This window comes from Eretmochelys imbricata, chromosome 7, assembly GCF_965152235.1.
Source record: "Eretmochelys imbricata isolate rEreImb1 chromosome 7, rEreImb1.hap1, whole genome shotgun sequence".
In the NCBI taxonomy this organism is placed as follows: Eukaryota; Metazoa; Chordata; order Testudines; family Cheloniidae; genus Eretmochelys; species Eretmochelys imbricata.
This window is the reverse complement of record NC_135578.1, coordinates 27,165,629-27,186,153: the sequence shown is the minus strand read 5'-3', so window position 1 is coordinate 27,186,153 and position 20,525 is coordinate 27,165,629. Positions and strand designations below refer to the sequence as shown.

Genomic DNA, 20,525 nt, shown 5'->3' with positions numbered 1-20,525 from the left:
TGAGGAACAGTGGGGGGGATGGGCGGGGGGGAAATAAACATGGGGAAATAATTTTACTTTGTGTAATGACCCATCCACTCCCAGTCTCTATTCAAGCCTAAGTTAATTGTATCGAGTTTGCAAATTAATTCCAATTCAGCAGTCTCTCGTTGGAGTCTGTTTTAGAAGTTTTTTTGTTGAAGAATTGCCACTTTTAGGTCTGTAATCGAGTGACCAGAGAGATTGAAGTGTTCTCCAACTAGTTTTTGAATGTTACAATTCTTGACGTCCGGTCTGTGTCCATTTATTCTTTTACATAGAGACTGTCCAGTTTGGCCAATGTACATGGCAGAGGGGCATTGCTGGCACATGATGGTATATATCACATTGGTGGATGTGCAGGTGAATGAGCCTCTGATAGTGTGGCTGATGTGATTAGGCCCTATGATGGTGTCCCCTGAATAGATATGTGGGCACAGTTGGCAATGGGCTTTATTGCAAGGATAGGTTCCTGGGTTAGTGGTTCTGTTGTGTGGTGTGTAGTTGCTGGTGAGTATTTGCTTCAGGTTGGGGGGCTGTCTGTAACCAAGGACTGGCCTGTCTCCCAAGATCTGTGAGAGTGATGGTTGTCCTTCAGGATAGGTTGTAGATCCTTGATGATGCGTTGGAGAGGTTTTAGTTGAGGGCTGAAAGTGATGGCTAGTGACATTCTGTTATTTTCTTTGTTGGGCCTGTCCTGCAGTAGGTGACTTCTGAGTACTCTTCTGGCTCTTTCAATCTGTTTCTTCACTTCCGCAGGTGGGTATTGTAGTTGTAAGAATGCTTGACAGAGATCTTGTAGGTGTTTATCTCTGTCTGAGGGGTTGAAGGAAATGCGGTTGTATCGTACAGCTTGGCTGTAAACAATGGATTGTGTGGTGTGGTCTGGGTGAAAGCTGGAGGCATGTAGGTAGGAATAGTGGTCAGTAGGTTTCCGGTATAGGGTGGTGTTTATGTGACCATCGCTTATTAGCACCATAGTGTCCAGGAAGTGGATCTCTTGTGTGGACTGGTTCAGGCTGAGGTTGATGGTGGGGTGGAAATTGTTGAAATCATGGTGGAATTCCTCAAGGGCTTCTTTTCTATGGGTCCAGATGATGAAGATGTCATCAATGTAGCGCAAGTAGAGTAGGAGCATTAGGGGACGAGAGCTGAGGAAGCGTTGTTCTAAGTCATAAAAATGTTGGCATACTGTGGGGCCATGCGGGTACCCATAGCAGTGCCGCTGATTTGAAGGTATACATTGTCCCCAAATATGAAATAGTTATGGGTGAGGACAAAGTTCAGCCACCAGGTTTGCCGTGACATCACTGTTCCTCAGACGTTCTTGTCAACTGCTGGAAATGGCCCACCTTGATTATCACTACAAAAGGTTTTCTCCCCCCCTCTGCCCCCGCCCCGCTCTCCTGCTGGTAATAGCTCATCTTAAGTGATCACTCTCCTTACAGTGTGTATGGTAACACTCATTGTTTCATGTTCTCTATGTATATAAATCTCCGCACTGTATTTTCCACTGAATGCATCCGATGAAGTGAGCTGTAGCTCACGAAAGCTTATGCTCAAATAAATTTGTTAGTCTCTAAGGTGCCCCAAGTACTCCTTTTTCTTTTTGCGAATACAGACTAACACAGCTGCTACTCTGAAACCTAACATTTGAATGATTCTCAGAACCTCTTAGTGACAGTTCCAGTCACAAATTTAGATTATATATAGTTACCTAACAATATGGACTGCAACAATTTGCACTTTGGATTGCTAACATTTCACGTATATGGTATAGAATGCTTCTGAGTGACGTTAAAAATGTGTCATTAGCTGGCTCTTTGGCTTTGACATGCCACTGTGGCATCCTATGGCCTAACCCTAGAGTGTGATGTGCTTTTCATTTCACTTAGAGGCATGCCAAATGTTAGAGAACACTGCAGTCCCCTTTCACATTTTTATAAGCCATTCACATCCACTTGTGTTCTCTCATACTTATGATGATGAAACCATTAAATGGATGTTTAATTTACATTAGTAACGTTTGTTAATTCATATTTGTAATGACTTATTAAATGATGATTAAAATCAATATTTCATCTGTCACAGATGTTAAAAGCGATCTATGTGGATGGGTGTAATTGACTCATTGTTCTATGGACACATTTTTAGAGATTGTCACAATTTCACGTGTCTTTAAGTGCTGGATTTTACACAAAATCTCTCAGTTATGTCAAAGATGGCAGAGAGCTCCCTTTTGACTATGCATCTGAGGAGGTTCCTATAAATTGTTTATTACAGCAAGCACTATACATATTGAATATTTTGCGCTCATAAAAAGTAGCACAGTTACACTCATGCTGGTTGGAATATCGAAATAGCGAATACGCTGAGCTTCAAACTCCCACTTCTTGGGAAGCCACAACCCTTGGAGGGGATAACTGGTATGTGGACTCTCTAGATGTGTGGAGATGTCTTACTTCACCTTTGAGGGTACAGAGAGTGTTGTGGTACAAGTAGCCCCTCAAATGCATAGGTTGTTTCGCTTCCTGGGGCTAAATGTGCAGATCTCAGTCCAGAATCAAAATCTAATTGTTTAAGCATCCTGTTGAATGTATAGTCTCCTTTTCCTTGCATAGTTTACCCCACCATCTGTTATACTGTATGTGTACCTTTCCCTATTTTCTCTTCTCCCAACTATGCCGTCGTTTTGTCCCACAGCCTGATAAAATCCTTACGAAGTTTTACAGTGTTTCTTGCCTTTATGCTCCTTTGTCTGGAATGTATTTTAATGACCCTCCCTCCCCTTTCCTCCCCCTTTTAAATTTTATTTTGCTGCCTACTTTGTGGGCAGACCCTGTTGTATTTCACCATTTTATTCTGGTGTGTTTTCTTCTTAGTCAAGCAGTTTTCTGTTCTTCTCTATAGAATTACACTTTATGACTACCAGGCCATGTGTAGAACAAACAAAGAGAGTAGCGACAGTGCCCATAGCTTACTGGACGTAAGTATAGTTAACATTATGAGCACCCTTGCACAAAATCACCAGAAAATTGTTACAAATATATATATAAAATTGTTGCAAGTTATATATATGATGTAATATTTTGATTGTAGTTATCACAAGCCTATTATTGCTATTTGGAACTATTAAAGCTCTTACATTTATCGTATCATCCCATCCCATATGAACAATGGTTCTATATCCATAAATCCACTGTGTTTAAGTATTTGCAGGACCAAACTCTTGTACGGTAGCTTTTTCCACTAGCACTACTAATGCTAAGGGTCTGTCAGCATGTTATTTGTCCCATTTTGAACACCTACTCTCATAACTTTCTAAATTAACTATAAACATTTGCTTTAGGCAAAGATCTGGAATGTTAAAATATATAATTTGTTAAAAAAAAAGGTTTGGGAGGTTTTAATTACAGGGTGGTTGGATTTGTTAAAGCCTTCAAGTTAATGTTTTCTGCACCTTGTTTTGAAGTTCTGCAGTAAACTGAACAACAGATCTATTTTTCTAAAGTGGAATTTCACTGACCACTTAAACCTAGGTCTGCATATAGACTCCTGTGCCTTCTCAGAACCCGAGTGAAGTCAAATGTGTTCCACGTGAGCAGACCTCTGGTCATTAAAGGATCAGAGCTGCAGTTAATAATTTTAGGGTGTTTTATAATACAAAATATTCATAGTTTTTTTTTAAAAGCCAGAATGGACCATTAGATTGGATGTATATAGTTGAATTATCTCTTTTATATTACAAAATGAATTGTTTTTAACCAAATTTGTTAGTATTTAGCGTAAAAAATGTGTATATAAAGGCTGCCACAAAATATTTGCAAAACTGAAGGACCCTATTCACTGATATCATAGACTCTAGAAAAAGTTATTAAACAGATTTTTTTTTAAAATGTACCTGAGTACAGATATACAAGCTAAACCTAATAGTTCTGTCAGCATAATTACTTAAACTGCTAGGTAAATATTTAAATATTATGGTGATTTCCAAATATCTATGTATAACTTTTATGCCTTGTTGAATAATCATATGCATTTTACAACATTTGCATGTATGTATTTGCATGAGCCTACATATTTTTAAATACCTGAAGATATGGAATACAACATTTCCAAGCAAAGGCCTGAGCTTAGAGATGCTTACTATCATATTGGGACTATATAGCACTATGCAAAGCAGTAAGTGTTTTCAGGATCAAGTTGTAAGATGTCAGCTAAATGATATGGAATATTCTGAATCAGATTTGCAGGAGAGATATAAAATGTCTTTAAAGTAACAGCAATGGAAAAACATCAAAAAGGTTTTTTGGGGGGAGGCAGGGTGTCAGTTCAGTCTGGATCAGCATCCCAGAATGTGGAGTTGTACTATCCTAACCTCTTTGGTATGCAAAAATTATATCTCAAAAGCAGACATTTTTGCAAGAGATAGTCATTACTCCCTATTTCTGGTCACACTGGGAATATTGGAAGAAAAGCCTTTCCTGGAAAATTGTGGCATATACTGAGACATGTGGTGAACATTTTCTATCAAAGATAACCATTTGTTTTTTGGACTCCCAAAAGAGATTTACTTCAGTTTCACTTTGAAGGCTGGGCAAAGCTTCACTTGGAGTTTATTTTATCTCTGCTGGTTCACCCATCTCCAAGTATCATGACTGCAGTGACAGTGTAAAGAAAATGCAGGCTGAGACGTTAAGGCCAGATTTTAAAAAGCAGCTCATTTGTGTCTTGGCCCACAGCTTTGCACATGTAAGTCGCCTATTAGGCACCTTACCGTACAATTTGCACAGACACATACTGTTCATGTTCACATATGTGCTATATTCCCACCTCAGAATTACATATGTACAATTGCAGGCACAAGTAAGGCTGGTCTTGAGGTTGAAAGTTTAAAACTGTGCACAAGTCTTAAAGAGACAGTGTTCCACCATATCATCCACTCAGGAGGAGTGACTGTGCAAAGCAGGAGATGGCGCACAGTCAGGATTTGTAGAATATGCCTGTAGACCATGGGATTAAAATAATAGAGGTTAGAAATGGACAAGAGACATATAGATCATCCAGTCCATCTCATTGTCAGTGTAGGATTGTGCTGTACAGTATGGTTAGTTTTAAAAGTCCCAAGTGTGACGGGATTTTTGGCCCTTCCTTTATGGGATTATTCCACAGCCAAATAGGTCTCATAATAAAGAAGTTTTTTTCCTGATATTCAGCCTGATTTTTCCTTATCTTAATTTCACCCACTAACTTCAAATTATACCTCCATGAGCCAAACCAATAAATCAGTGTTAACAAGGGACCTGTGCAAGGATAAAGGCCACCCAGGTGGATCCCTTTGCAAGATCATGACATTAAATGATTTCTCTCCCTCTTTAGTGTTAGGATCTTTCATATATATATCAGCAGTCAGTACAGCTGGTTTAAAAAAATGTCAGAACAAGTTTTCCATCAGAAAATGCGGCTTAGTCAAAATCAAAGATTTCATGAGAAAGTGTCAATTGCCATGACATTTTCACCAGGAAAACATCTAAATGAATAACATTTTAGTTTTCTTGTTTCATTTTGATGATATGGCAAAATTTCAACAGCATCAAAATATTTCAATTCAGAACTTTTGAAACATTGTTTTGATAATGTTAGAACATTTTAATTCATGTTTTTCTTTAATATTATGTTAAAATTGTGTTTATTTTATATTGTTTTGATATTATCAACATGAAGTGATTCGACATTATGAGGGAAAATCAATTTTTTCAGAATAAAGGATTTTCAGATTATTTTTTGTGTGTGAAACTATGGAATTTTCCAATTAAAACAATTTTTGCACTGTCTAAATTTCCCACTGAGTGGAAATTTCATTTTCTGACCAGCTCTGGTAGAGGGTTATCTTATCCCCTTTAGTCATCACTTAGCTCTTTAGTCATTTATTTTTTCCTATAAATCAGCCCTTCATAGGTCAAGATCTTGTTGGTCTCAGGTTATATGCACCACTTCAGCATCCCTTTCTAGCAATGATGGCACATACACTATACTGCAGTTGGCTGTGGGTTGACCAGCCATGTACCAAAACCCCCTCTGTGGTCTCTGAAAGCTTCAGTTGGGAAGTTGCTGCTGCTCAAAGCTACAATAACTCATGTAAATTGTATCTTAAATTCCACTTCCCTAAGAGAGGAAATGCTGTATATAGCATCCTCTGTGTGATGAGGGTTGTTCTGTTTCTCTCTGCACAGCATACACCTAGGGGAGAACATGACCCCAAGCTCTTAAAAAATGGCATTGTTTAGTTAAACATCCTCCTCACCTGCCAGAAATCAGAAATAAAACAGTTTAAGCTGACATTCCATTCTTTTTCCATTGTGCCTAGGTATTCCAGATGTTACTGCAATGGGGACCTTATTAAGGTGCTGATTCAGCAAGGTTCTTAAGCATATGCATGACTTCAAGCATTTGAGTAGTTCCATTATAGTCAGTGGGACTATGCATATGCTTAAAGTTATGCCTTGATGCTCTGGCATCTACAAGAAGAACTCAAAACATCTTACAGAGCTGAAAGATCTGTGCACAAATATGTGAGAGGATGGACTTCTGTATTTCAGATTTCAGGAAACTAACTATTCTGCATGGGTTACCCCCAAAATGAATATTGCTATTGATACTTTATTTGAAAAATATTTAAAATGTATAAAACACAATAAAAATCAAAATTATCAATTTACTTCCATTTAAAAATAATTGAATTATTAGTTTAATTAATTTCCCACAAAATATAGGGAAAATTAATAAATATTTTAACACTCTGAACATTCCCGAGTTCTGGGCTTTCAGAAAGGCAGAGATGACTTCACATACAAAAAGTAAATTCAAGCTGTGTCAGTTTTCCTCTCCCAATTACAATGAAGGGCAGTGAGGTGAGGAATAGAGATTTACATTGCAGAGAGGCAACTCTGTGAATTACAATTGAAAACACTTAAGTGATCTATCAGTACTACTCCCTCCACATTAGCCTAGGAAATAGTAGCCCCTAGAGGTAAAATATTTAAGTATCATTTGCAGAAATTCCTTGTTTCTCAATGATAACTCCTGCATTGGATCACGTTTGTTTTACTTGTAAAGCACATTTCATGACTGTGTAGTTTGAATGTTTTAAAATGTTGCCATTGAGATACTGTATCTACTTTTTAATCTCCTAGATAAAGCTCTGCTACTTTTTGACATGATACCCATATGTTTCAAATACCATTGTCTTTATTATAAAGCCTTCAGTTAAAGTACAAATACTGTATGTTTTACCTTTTTATTAAATGAATTGCTTCTCTTCAGCCTTATAATGCCTTCTTTGCCGCAGTAAAATGGATAATGACTGAACTTGCCGTGTAAGTAAATTTTGTCAAGAATTTAAAGAATATTTTAACTTTTTTGTCCTACATACTGAATTATTTTTAAAAAAAACTTGTTATTAATTCAGTAACATTTTTCTTTATTATTAAATCTCTGGTGTAAAAGTCTTAGAAAATATATAATATAGGAATGTATAATTGAAGCTTTTAATAAGTTATTCATGGTTGTCACTTATATCCTTATGTCTTTGCTTAGCAGTCTAGCAGCTTGCAATACGCAAACCAAATTTATTATTGTGGTTACTGTTAAATTTAACATGAATGTCTGGCTGTTTTTAGTGCTGCTTGGGTGGGCTGTAGTCAATAGAACACGCTGTCTTAGTGATTCATTGTGTTATTTTGTGATTTCATAAAGTATTCTATAAGTTGGACCCTTTAAAACTTATGCCAGATCAAGGTGTGCTTATCACATGTTATTTAATTGTTGACTTTATTTAATCCCCACAATGTTTTAAATGAACATAGATGATGCATTAGTGGGCATGGACTTTTGAAAGAAATTGGACCTATTGCCTAAAAAAGCACAGGGAAGAATCACACAAAAGGAAGGAGAGCTTTAAAAAAATCTGTTTTGTGTTATTATGTAAACAAATCACTTAGAATATTCTAAGCTGTGTGTTTTATTATTGTACTTTTCAGACAGCTCAATTTCAGGCTTAAATGTAATCTCTCCATAAATAGGAAGCAATCTTTTCTCGTAACTATTTTGTTTTAATTGAAAAGTATTATGAGCTTTTGAAAAGACAGTTTGAAGTATGATCTTGGAAACTGTAATTAATTGGCCATTAACACTCTGCAGAATTGAAATGCATCTCTCAAAGTAAATATCAGAAAAAAATCACATTGCAAATGAGATTTTCTTGCTGGTTGTAACAACATCAAAAATTGCAAGAAACACACTTCTCCCCTTCTGAATTTGAAAATTTGTAGTCTCTTGTCATTAAGGTTAACTTTGCATGTTGGTTTCACATTATAATAAAAGCTGATACATTACAGTTGACCTTCAGCGTATTTTCATGGGCTAGTGTATTTTCTCGATAGATAGATAGACCAAAAAACCCCCCAAAACTAGTTAGCCTCTGGTTAATCAAGTCTGTTCTACCGCTAGAAGTAAAATAATATTTTATTATTTAGGATCCTTGAATAAGCATAAGAAAGTATTTTATTTGTATTGCTGTATCATGGCCAGGAAAGTTCTAACCATATGGTTTTTTACTAGAGAATCAAAATATTCTGTATGATGAAGAATAACTATAAATAATGGTCAACTGTAAAATTGCTGTGGGCTGCCATGCACTGGGAATTTTAATGAGCTTTCTCATGTAAAAGCTCTTGATTGTAAAATGATGTAGCTACAATATCTCGATAGTGTTAATTTCAGAATAAGTTTTCACTGGCAAGATAAAGCCTAGTGAAAATATAGCAATAGCAAAAGATAACTCAGGAGTTATGCTAGCAGCTTGAACATCAGTTTCTTGTTTGTTTTTATTTAAAATGGGACGAATGGTATCACCCTACCGACATGTTAAAGATGGAAGAAAGAGCTAATATTTTGAAAACGTTCTATGTAATAATATGAAACATTTTGATAATTTCTTTAGGTTCTTGGTGGAATTTAATTTGTGCAGTTGGTGGCACTCAGATTTAACAGCAAAAGGTAAGTGTAAACTGTTCTTATGGCCCGAATGAAAAATATTCTAGATTTAATTGCCCTTTTAATATTAAAACATACATTAAGTGTTTTATTTACTATATTAATATTGTTAATGGTAAATTTTTGTCTGTCATCAATATTATATTCTCTTTCAGCCCTCATTATGATAGTTTAGGATTCAGTTATTTTCCATATCTCTGTGTGTGTGTGCTTATGTGTCTTTTTAATACTGCAGTGAAATTACAATGTATTAGCATAAAAGCAGAACTTAAAATGCATGTGACATATAAATAATATTAAGGATGATTTTGTGAAGGTGATTTTAAACAAAAAACAGAATACAATAAAACAAGATGAATTTTTCCTGTTCTAATATTTTTTTCTTTTCTAAATTAAAAACAAAAAAATCTTCCTGCTTAATGCATCACCATTAGCCTCATTCTGTTTATAGCACATATTGTATAGAGCTGGTCAAAATTTTTCTGATGGAATTTATTTTCTATTGGAAAATGCTGTTTTATCAAAATCAAAACATTCTGTGGGAATATGTTAATTTAACAATTCCATTTAGGAAAAAAACTTGGAAAAAAGACCACATTTTGATAAGGTCTAAATATTCCATTTTGACCTTGTCAGAACAGAGTGCTTTGATTTTTTTGTTGTTTAAAAATGACTTTATTTTAAAATTTATTTTATTTTATAGTCTATTATAAATTATGATAGATTATAAAAGTGCTAACAAAGTTGAAAATGGAACGAAAGTTTAGATTTTATGGAATCAGTTTTTTTAAAAAAAAAAGGTCAACATTTTTGTTTCATGGGAACTTGCCATTTATTTTTTTCTGATTTGGAATGAAAACAAATATCAGAATGTCAGAATTTCCTGCACAATGAAAATTTCTAGTTTTGATCAGCTCTTATATTTTTTTTAATCTTTTTGGATACTTCAGAATTGCTGTATGATAATTAGTAAGAATAGTGTTATTAAACTGTTTATTACACTAGGTATCATTACACTAGGTTGTCATTTGCCACTATAACAATTAAAACATTCTCCATTTCAAGGCCCAGATCCTGAGTTGCTGATAGCATAGTTTAGGAGCAAGGGGTGCACACGTAACCTTTCATTTATCTTTTGCATTCCTTTGATCCTGGTTTGATTCTGTTGCCTCCTCCTCCACATACCCAGGATCCTAGTAGCTCAGGCATCCTCCTAGGACAGGGGAAGACATGGGTTCAGTTCCCTTCTCTGGAGCAGGGATTCAGACCTGAGTGTCCCACATTTCAGCTGAGTGCCCTTACCACCAGACTAGAGGGTATTCTGTGGTGGATCTCTCTCAATCTCACCTATTGAAGCTGTTCCATTGTACAAATAATTAAATGGTCATTAGCACAGGGACTTGATCTTGGATCTCCATCATCCTAGCTGGGTGGCCTAATTACCAGACTGTAGCGCTTTGTTCTCTCTGGCCCAATGACTAATCACGTATTTTATACGAAATTGAACAGCTTCAGCATGTGACACTGGGAGACCCAGAATACCCTAGCTTGGTGGTAAGGGTGCCATCCTGGAATGGGGGAAGAATTCAAATACTAGCTCTGTAGCAGGGATTCAAACCTGGGTCTCAAACATCCCAAGTGAGTACCCTAACCATTTGTGTTAAGGGGACCACCATCCCCTGCTTTGGTTTTGTGAATCTAGCTCTTTGCTTTTATTTTAAAAAAGGCTTAAAATGCTCAGAAACCAAATATTTCTTTTGTCCCAAAACAAAATTTGTGTCTGTCTGATTTACAAAAAGTCTGAATTTTCATTTTTGGTTTGGTTTGAACTGATTTTTTTTCCATTTTTCTGGAACTTCCAGAAAACCAAAAAATCAGTTTTTTGCCCACCTCTTAGCGTGACCAGATATCCTGATTTTATAGGGACAGTCCCGATTTTGGGGGCTTTTTCTTATATAGGTTACTTTTACCCCTCACCCCCGTCCCGATTTTTCACATTGCTGTCTGGTCACCCTACTACCTCTAGTCCTGATGCAGTCCATCCAAATGGTGCATGCATCACATTTGAAGAGATGACTTTATAATTAGTACCTCTCTTTGTTAAATGTCTATGTAGTTAAACACCTGCTTTGGTTTGTAGGTATGTTCTAGATACCAAACACCACCAATATTATTAACTTGCCATTTTATCTTCCCCCCCACAACCAAAAATTTACCATTACTTTACTGAAAAGCAACAGTGTGAATGAGGGACATTCATTCATGTTTTAGCTAAAAATGTTGCATGTCATTATACACTTCACCTGCTCCATTTCCTTAATGAATAGGGCTCCTGCTCACTGGAAAGCTATCATTTTTATAAAACTAGCTTACCTAATTAGAATTTGGTGATCTGGCAGTCATTTGGAAATTGGCTTCCATTACCCAAGACAAATGAAAGAAAAAGTATTCCGAAAAGCAAATGTTGAGGTATGTTCTTATTCAGATGCCACAGCATTGCTCCCATTAGTACTATTGAGAGTTACAGTGAACATGTATATACCTCACTCAATTAAAACCAAAGAACTCACGCAGTAGCAACAAATTCCCATGCCTTTCTTAACAATACCTCATAGATCATAGTGATTTTCAGTCCCTCCAAGGGTAAAATTCCTTGCTGCCCAAAATATGACAAGTATATTTTGTGCATTATTATTGACACAAAACCTGCTCCAAACACCTGCCAGCTCATCAACTTCATGGTAGGAGAAATATTTCTACCTGTATCACGGAGCCCCATAACCTCTCTCACACTTATGAATTTGAGACGGGAGATGGCTTCCTCAACCTTGGGCCTCACAATCAAGAGACCAGAGAAATCTGAAACTTTCCAGTCTCTGGCAGCCTCTTTGTTACCTAGGTCTGTTGATACATGAGGGAGTAGGGCTCCAGAATCATAGGTGGGGATCACACCAACCATTCTGGTGCAGCAGGTATTCACCATCCCAAATGGAGAGAACAGGAAGGAAAGGGGGGATGGTGCAGATCCTTGCCAGTTAACCTCATCTAGGTGGCCAGACCCAATAAAGTGGTCCCTAACAGAGGCAGAACCCTACAGTGTCAGGTGATTCCCCCGACTCCTCTAGTTTTCACGCATTTGATTATAAAGATTTTTTCCATCATAAATTCCTGACTAGTGTAAAATGAATATAATTCTCAAATCTCCTTAATTATTTAAATGTAAATCTTACTCATGAAGCATGATGCACAGGTTTCTGTGGATCAGATATTTCCCACTCTGTAAAACAGAGTCAGATTAGTTCCATCGGTGCAAGACACAGAGGCCTTGTCTACATTCCAAAATTAAGCTGACCTAAGTTAGATTGACGTACAGCCCCGCAATCATTATTGCGGTTTCTCATGTCCACAACAGCTCCTTCTGTCAGCGGAACATGTCCTCACCTGGAGCGCTTCCACCGACTGAAGTGGGGCACTGACAGCCAGAACCTCCCTACCCCAGAGTTGACAGCTGGAGACACCCTAGCCCCCGCCCTGGTGGTGGGAGCCTCAGTGCCAGGGCTGGCAGCCTGGACTGTGGCCACCTCCTGGTAAGGGATTGGGGGAGGTGAGAAGAGCCTGAGCCTTGCTGCCTCCCAGTGAGGGATTTCCCCCCACACTTAATGCCTTGCCAGGGGTCAAACAGGCTTGGGCTCTCCTCCCTGCCCTCAATCCCTCACTGGGAGGTAGCCAGCCTTGGGCTCTCTTCCCCCCAAATAAATCCCTCATCAACAGGTGATGTAAGTAACATAAACACTGCATCACCCGAACTACAGCCACTTAAGTGCTATGCCTCTCATGGAGGTGGTGTTATTAGGTTGATGTAGTGGGCAATTTACATGGGCGGGAGCACCATTGTAGTATAGACACTTACATAGTTAGGTCGACGTAAGCTCATAGGTGCTGGAGCTGGGGGTGCTATACCCTCAGGCTTGAAGTGGTTTCCATTATACACAGGGTTTACAGTTTGGTTCAATAGCTCTCTATACCCCTACTATAAAAATTCCTCCAGCACCCCTGCATAAGCTGCTTTTCAATCGACCTAACTCTGTAGTGTAGTCCAGGCCAGAGGTAAAGTTTTCAAAACCACTAACATGACTTAGGTGCCTAAGTGCCTGTATAAAAAAGGATGAGACATATCATATTAATCTCCCCCTCTTCCTGTCTTCTCATCTCCCTCCAACAATACCCCGCCTAAGTTTGATGCATATGAGAAAATTTGTTTTTGTTTGGCATGTAAAAAATAATATAGTTCGGAGAGATATATCCTACTGTTTTCTTTGACTTACAAACCCAACTTTGCGATAATTCCCTGACTGATCTGCAGTAGGCTTACCATTGGCTCTAAAACGATCTTGAGTGGAGAAACTGTGGAGTCCATGAGCCTGTTCAGTGTAATCTATCCTTACATAATTGATAGCCAGTTTCCCCAGAAAGCAATTAGTTGAAGATACGTCTAGAGGTTGTTTGCACATATAAGCAGTAAAATATGATCCAGTGAATAAGTCACTAGAGTGGGGGTAAGGAGACCTGCATGTCATTCTCAGCTCTGTCATTGTCCTGTGGTTTGACTAGGAACAAGTCATGTCACTGCTGTGTGCCTCAGTTTTCCCAACGGTAAAATGGGAATAGTGATACTTACCCTCCCATGTAAAGCACTTTGAGGCATCTATGGATGAAAAGTGCTATGGAAAATTAAGTATTATTATGTTAGGGAGGGAAAAAGCCAGAGATAAAAGACACCCAAAACCTGAGCATCACTTCTTGGTGAGATCTTTTTTCTTTTTTCCTTTTTTTTTTGTCCCCTATGTCCTTTCTTTGTGAGTTCTGAGACAATGCAAAGTCTCGAGGGTCACCCTCCACAGAAATGATATGCTGACTTCAATTGAATGTACAGTACCTTAATTAGGGGTACTCCAGCAAATACATTTAAATACAATTATTAAGGAGAATTAGAAAGTAGATATGTACACTTGAAACATAAAAGCAGCAGCTAGTTTCGCTTGAGTCTATCCATAGTGTGAAAACAAGATCTTGTCCATAAATGAAAACTAGCTTGGCTAAGGGTAAATCGCAAATAACTATGATAAGGTTTATGTCTTACAAAATTACATCCCCCAGCTAAAAGAGTTTTTTGTTAATTAAAAAAAAGCATTTTGCACTGCCTAGGAAATATCACAGGGTGGCAGAAGCTGAGTAACATTTCCATTCACTGTAAGCTGTTTGGTACAGTAGCTCACATTGTTGAGAGTTTTTGTGTGCCTGTTCTTCCCAAGTAACATTAAGATATTTTTATATGCCTATAGCACAGAGATTGAAACAAACCCTAGAGCCTTGTGATACTGAATATCCAGCATTTGTTTCTGAACGCACGATAAAGGAGACCACGGGAAACATTGCTTGTGATGACTGTTTCAAGTAAGCCCTTTCAATTTTTTATACAACAGATTGTGACAAACCAGATAAACTGAGATTTTTAAGTTTATGTTGAAGGATATGCAGTTCTAGCTTTTACAGTGTGTCTTATCCATCAATGACTGGATGCCATTTCTATCAGTAGTGTAGGGGTCATATAAAGGGTTAATGTTCTGAAATTAAAGCAAGGGATATTTTACTGTACCAGAAAATGCTGGGTAGGTCCAGGCTTCTAGTGAATGAAGAAGTTCTTTGCAGTGGTATAAGTTTTAGGTCAACGACTGGAGACCAGACTTGTGCAATATCCTAAAAAAGGGAGAATTATTTACTGATTTACATACAAATGAAAGGTCAAGGCAGTTAGTTGTCCTATAAGCAAAACAACGTAGGAATTCCACTGGCTTTTGGTGCAGTGGTATCTGTTTGTTCTGTTTGACTCTCCAACACTCTCCCCATATTGGAGTTGTTAAGCTGAAAAGCATGGGAGAGGAGTAAAGATCTTTTCCCAAGCTTTCGCGCTGGGAAGCTGAGCTGACAATGGACAAGTCTGGCACACATTAGACATCCCTTGGTTGCTTGTACTATTACGATAGTAGACGAGTCCTTGCCAGGGTTAAAAGAAGAACTTCAAAGAAAATTAATTCGTCCCAACTTTCCCCCCCAAAAGTAATATGCTTGCTCATTGCATTAGTGTCTCTCTAAATCGATAATAAGAAATGTCACTTAACAGTATATTATCATTAGAATGTCGCTCAGTGACTGAACAGAAGTATAGTTTATGCACATGATTATATTAATTTTGTATACTTAGTGATGGTTTCTGTTGTTTAATTTAACTTTCCGTATGCTGAGAGATCATTGTCACAAAACACATTAATATTTGCAGTAGTATCCTTTCCATCACAGAAATACCAAGAAGAACTAGTACAATCAAAATTCCTACCACTTTTGATTTATTTGGTTCAGACAGAAATTGTTATAGCCTTCTTCCTCCATCCTAAACCAATATGCAGTTAGTAACTAAGGGTGAAATCCTGGCCCAACTGAAGTCAATGGGTGTTTTGCAGGATTTCACTCTAAACTTTCATTTCAACCCATTTCAACACACATGCTTTGTAATAACCTGAACATCTTAAAAAAATAAGTGAGTGAATCCCTGAGGTATAATTTATAAAGTGATCATTTGTGAAGGCAGTTTAGTTACAGTGAACAAACTTCTGAATCTGAAAAATGTATTTTTCTTACTGTAAAGAGTGAAGCACAGCAATGTGGCCAATGTTATGTTGGAGCTAGCAAGTGAAATATCAAGTGTTTGGTTCACACACTTATTGTGGGGGGGTCAGCCAGACGGTATGCCAGAGGCATCCACCCTTTAACATATTTAGGGACAAATTAATAACATGTCAGAAGCCTAAGAGATCTTTTTAATTTTTATGAAATACAAAAGATTGCAACATCACTCAACTTTACTACAAAGTTGGAAATTGCAAGTCTCAGAACTTAATATTCTATATTGATCTGAGCACAGACCACTTGGATCAAGACATATAATCTCATGCTGGAACCAGTAGCCTGTGGGCTACACCTTTGTATTAAGGATGAGAACTGCTACAAACCATATTGTAGAACTTGGGGCTGAGGAGTGCATTTTGATCACCCCATAGCTTTTTGAAGACTTAAGACGTGCTGAAAATGAGTATTCACTTCTAGTTCATTTCTGGTTATCATTTAGTTATAAAGAAACTATTGCAGTCATGTCAGAGCAACTCTTTTTATAAGGCTTTTGGTGACAGAAGTAGTCTTATTTTATAAACTAATCCTGCAGAACACTTTCATTGTAACAATAGGTCCTACTGCATGAAAAGTACAAACTCAAGAAAATCAAGCCATTATGTTCCCACATAGCAAACACCACTTATTGTTATATTACTATATTATGCTTGATGTCAACAATGTAGAAATAAAACAGTATGGCTTTATCATCATTGCTCAGAGGATTAGCGAGAATATGCACAGCAAATTACTTTATCACATACATTTTGTTTAACATTGCAAAAAGGCTTGATTCCATTAAAAAGAGATTGATTTAACGGGACCAGATTTTCAGGCTGTGTAGGTAATTTCAGGGCAGAGGAAATAACTTTCAAAAAATAACATCATTCTGCCAAACTTGGAAAGCAATGAGTTGGAAACTGAGTTTAGTGAAAATTATAGTATTTTAAAAATAATGTGCTAAGATGATTTTCATAGAAAAACATTTTATGTTCCACAGTGGAACAAAAAACAAAACAAAACAAAAAACCACCACAACCAAATCTACGTTAGTTACCAACTGTTCTCAAGCCACCCATTATTTTTCTCCACAAGCAATGGCAAACCATAGAGAAATAATCCCGAAGAACTGTTAGATTTTCATGGGAACACTCTTCGTTATGCAGTTTACCCACTGACTGTCATTAACAATCTACAAAGTGCATCTAAGATTGTACTCTGCACTGGTTACCAAATGTTTTGCTATAACCCAAGCAGCTTTCCCACAGAATAGCTAAGGAATTTGACCCAGAGCCTTCTGTGGACCTACATCTAATGACCCATTTTTCAATTTCATGGCTTCAGTACAGTAAATATTTTTACAAGGAAGCATATTGCTCAATATTCTTAATTTAAGAGTGGTGTCTCATTTGCTGCAAGTAAGGGTCCAATATTACAGGCTGCTGCGTGCCCTCAACTTCCACTGCCTTAAGTGGGACTTGAGGGTGCTCAGTGCTTCACGTGATCGGATGCTAAGGGTTTCAATCCAGCTCCCATAGAGTCAGTGGGAGTCTTTCCATTGATTCTAATGTGAGATGGATCAGGCCATAAATGAGTATATTTATTTTACACATTTATACAAATAGAGCAGGGTGGCTACTGGAGAAAGGTATTCGCAAATATTCAGCTGAATATACATCACAGATTTACTCCCGTGGTATTCCCAACTCCTTTGTTTAATTTTCACATGCATTCATATGAACAATTTTTGCTTTCAAGAACATTTTGGGAAAGTGAAAATGTCATAGATATTTATGCAAGTATTCAATCTGGAAATATTGCACTCTTCCACTGCAAGAAAGTTTGTACCACAAGTGACTCATTCAAGCCTTTCTCCGGTTTTGTAAAAGTTTTGGTCAACCAGTTAGTGAAATGAAGCAATATTATTTGACTTACAAAAACAATCATTCAGCACAAATATTGATTGTGAATAGAGCATACACAAAGCAAGAATCAGATGACTAATCCTGCATGATATAGCTTGCTGTCAACTCTTATTGACTCACAAGGGACTTCAGGACCTTGAGTGATAGGGTCCAATTTAAAGGCTGTAATTACTTTGCATAAAGCTTTAAAATAAATTTGAATATTAGGTATGTGAATTAAAATCAAAGTGCTGGTGAATAAATCACAAATATTATAAGGGACTACATCAAATATATACATTGTTCACTCATAAATAACTCTATGGCCTCATTTGAAAGCCCATTTAAGTCAACAGAAAGATGCCTACTGACTTCAGTGGGCTTTGGATCAGGCGCTAAATGTGTGCATATGTATATAATATAATCTTGTATGTGTAAACTTGCTATAAAGAAAGAAATAGTTCTTCAGGACAATTTGCAGTGTTTAAAATGTTTTTAAAATATAGGTTTTATTAAGAAAGTAGGAGCCTAAAAGAAAACAAGAATTAACATAAGAATGTCATTAGGGTCAGGGTTTGGCTGCCTCAACCAATAATTTTTTGTCATTCAATATCCCACTGATTATTAAATTAATCTGTTATTGTAACAGAAATCAAAAACAAGTCAGCCCATATTTTTGGGGCATTTGAGATTGTCAACAAGAGTACAAAACTGAATATGTTGGTTTTCTACATAAAACATTTTCATATTTTCCAGTAAGCTGTTTCTTTCTTGTACACACACACGTACACGCACACAGTGTTGTGTTTTAAACTCAAATGGCAGACTGTTAAATATTCCACTGAATAAGAAGCAGCTGCAGTATTGGAAATAGTTGCTTAAAAGAGATAATGATTTATCAATGGTAAGCAACACTCTTCCCTCTGAGTCAATACTGCACAGTGCACAAAGCCCTCAATGTGGTTTTTAAGGGACACTATGCTGTTTGGAGGTGATATCTTTTAGATTAGACATTAAATTTAGGGCTTACTAAATAATTCACAGCCCTATTCACAAATATAGGGTGTTACCCCAATCACTTAACCAAAGTCTAATGCAGGTAATTCAGTCCACCTCAATTCTACCTCAATTTCAGTTGACTACAATATTATTTTCTAGCTTCTGCTATGTTCTTTGCCTACCTCACACAGGGATTGTGAGGCTTAATTAATGTTTATAAAGCACTTTGAACTACTTGAATGAAAGGTCTCTTAGAAGTGCAAAGTGTTTATTATTATAACTTAGAGAGGAAGATAACATTTACGGTGCTAGAATTTGATAAACATGCCAGTATCAAACCTTTGCAGTATATCCCTGCTGATAAAATGTTCCTTTCTAATCTAATTATTTTTTCCACAGTTGTAGGAATTTTGTATTAAAATTCTGCTAATTTTGTTAGGTTCACTTAGAGATATACCATTCATTTTGGTATAAATTCAGGGACTTATGAACAGGGAGAGATCTCCTATTCTAGTATGCGTAGCAAATACCTTCTCTGATTATTACCTGGGTAGTAGATTTATGCCTTGTATTTTCAAAATTGCATGCATGCAGTTACTGTTAGTGAGTAGACAAATGGAACCATCTGAATGCATAGCTACCAGATTTGCACATGCAATTGTGGTAAATTGTGTGCGCAAATTAGGCAGACATCACATACATGCTAATTTGAAAAATAGGCCCTTTTCCTACTTTGTTCAGGTACAGTTATGACACACTGGACATGGCTACAAGTCAAGGGCCTGGGCCTGCTCCTATTAACTTGAAAGGCAGAACTCCCATCAGTTTCAATTGCAACATTTGGGTTTAAGAGACTAACTGCACGGTGACAAAATCCTGAGGAAATATTCTCAACTCTATTTGGATTTCTTGTGCATAGTGTTAAGGTACAAAATAAAGAGAAATGTAAATAGAAAAAAAGCTATTTTTTGGGCTGTCAAGCGATTAAAAAAATTAATCGTGATTAATCACGTGATTAAAAAAATTAATTGTGATTAATCATGTTGTTAAACAATAATAGAACACCATTTATTTAAATATTTTGGATGCTTTCTACATTTTCAAATATATTGATTTCAATTACAGCACAGAATACAAAGTGTACAGTGCTCACTTTATATATGGTATATTTTTGATTACAAATATTTGCACTCTAAAAATGATAAAAGAAATAGTATTTTTCAATTCACCTCATTCAAGTACAATAATGCAATATCTTTATCATGAAAGTTGAACTTACAAATATAGAATTATGTACAAAAAAACCCCTGCATTCAAAAATAAAACAGTGTAAAACTTTAGACCCTAGAAGTCCACTCAGTCCTACTTCTTGTTCAGCCACTCTCTCAGACAAACAAGTCTGCAGGAGATAATGCTGCCTGCTTCTTGTTTACAATGTCACCTGAAAATGAGAACAGATGTTTGCATGGCACTGTTGTAGCCGGTGTTGTAAGATATATACGGGCCAGATGCACTAAAGATTCATATGTCCCTTCATCTTCAACCACCATTACAGAGGACATGCATCCATGCTGATGATGGGTTCTGCTTGATAATCCAAAGCAGTGCAGACCAATACGTGTTCACTTTCATCATCTGAGTCAGATGCCACCAGCAGAAGGTTGATTTTCTTTTTCAGTTCTATAGTTTCTGCATCAGAGTGTTGCTCTTTTAAGACTTCTGAAAGCATGTTCCACACCTCGTCCCTCTCAGATTATGGAAGGCACTTCAGATTCTTAAACCTTCGGTTGAGTGTTGTAGCTATCTTTGGAAATCTCACATTGGTAC

At 37.0% G+C, this 20,525-nt stretch overlaps 1 protein-coding gene across 1 annotated transcript in view; it reads left to right on the top strand.

The window, feature by feature from the left end:
- CACNA2D3 (calcium voltage-gated channel auxiliary subunit alpha2delta 3) overlaps positions 1–20,525 on the top strand; it is a 722,234-nt gene that overhangs the window by 680,904 nt on the left and 20,805 nt on the right. The window contains exons 32-35 of the mRNA XM_077821951.1: positions 2,929–3,004; positions 7,342–7,394; positions 9,020–9,075; positions 14,415–14,526. Of these exons, the coding sequence (XP_077678077.1) occupies positions 2,929–3,004; positions 7,342–7,394; positions 9,020–9,075; positions 14,415–14,526 (297 nt within the window). The remainder of the gene's footprint in view (positions 1–2,928; positions 3,005–7,341; positions 7,395–9,019; positions 9,076–14,414; positions 14,527–20,525) is intronic.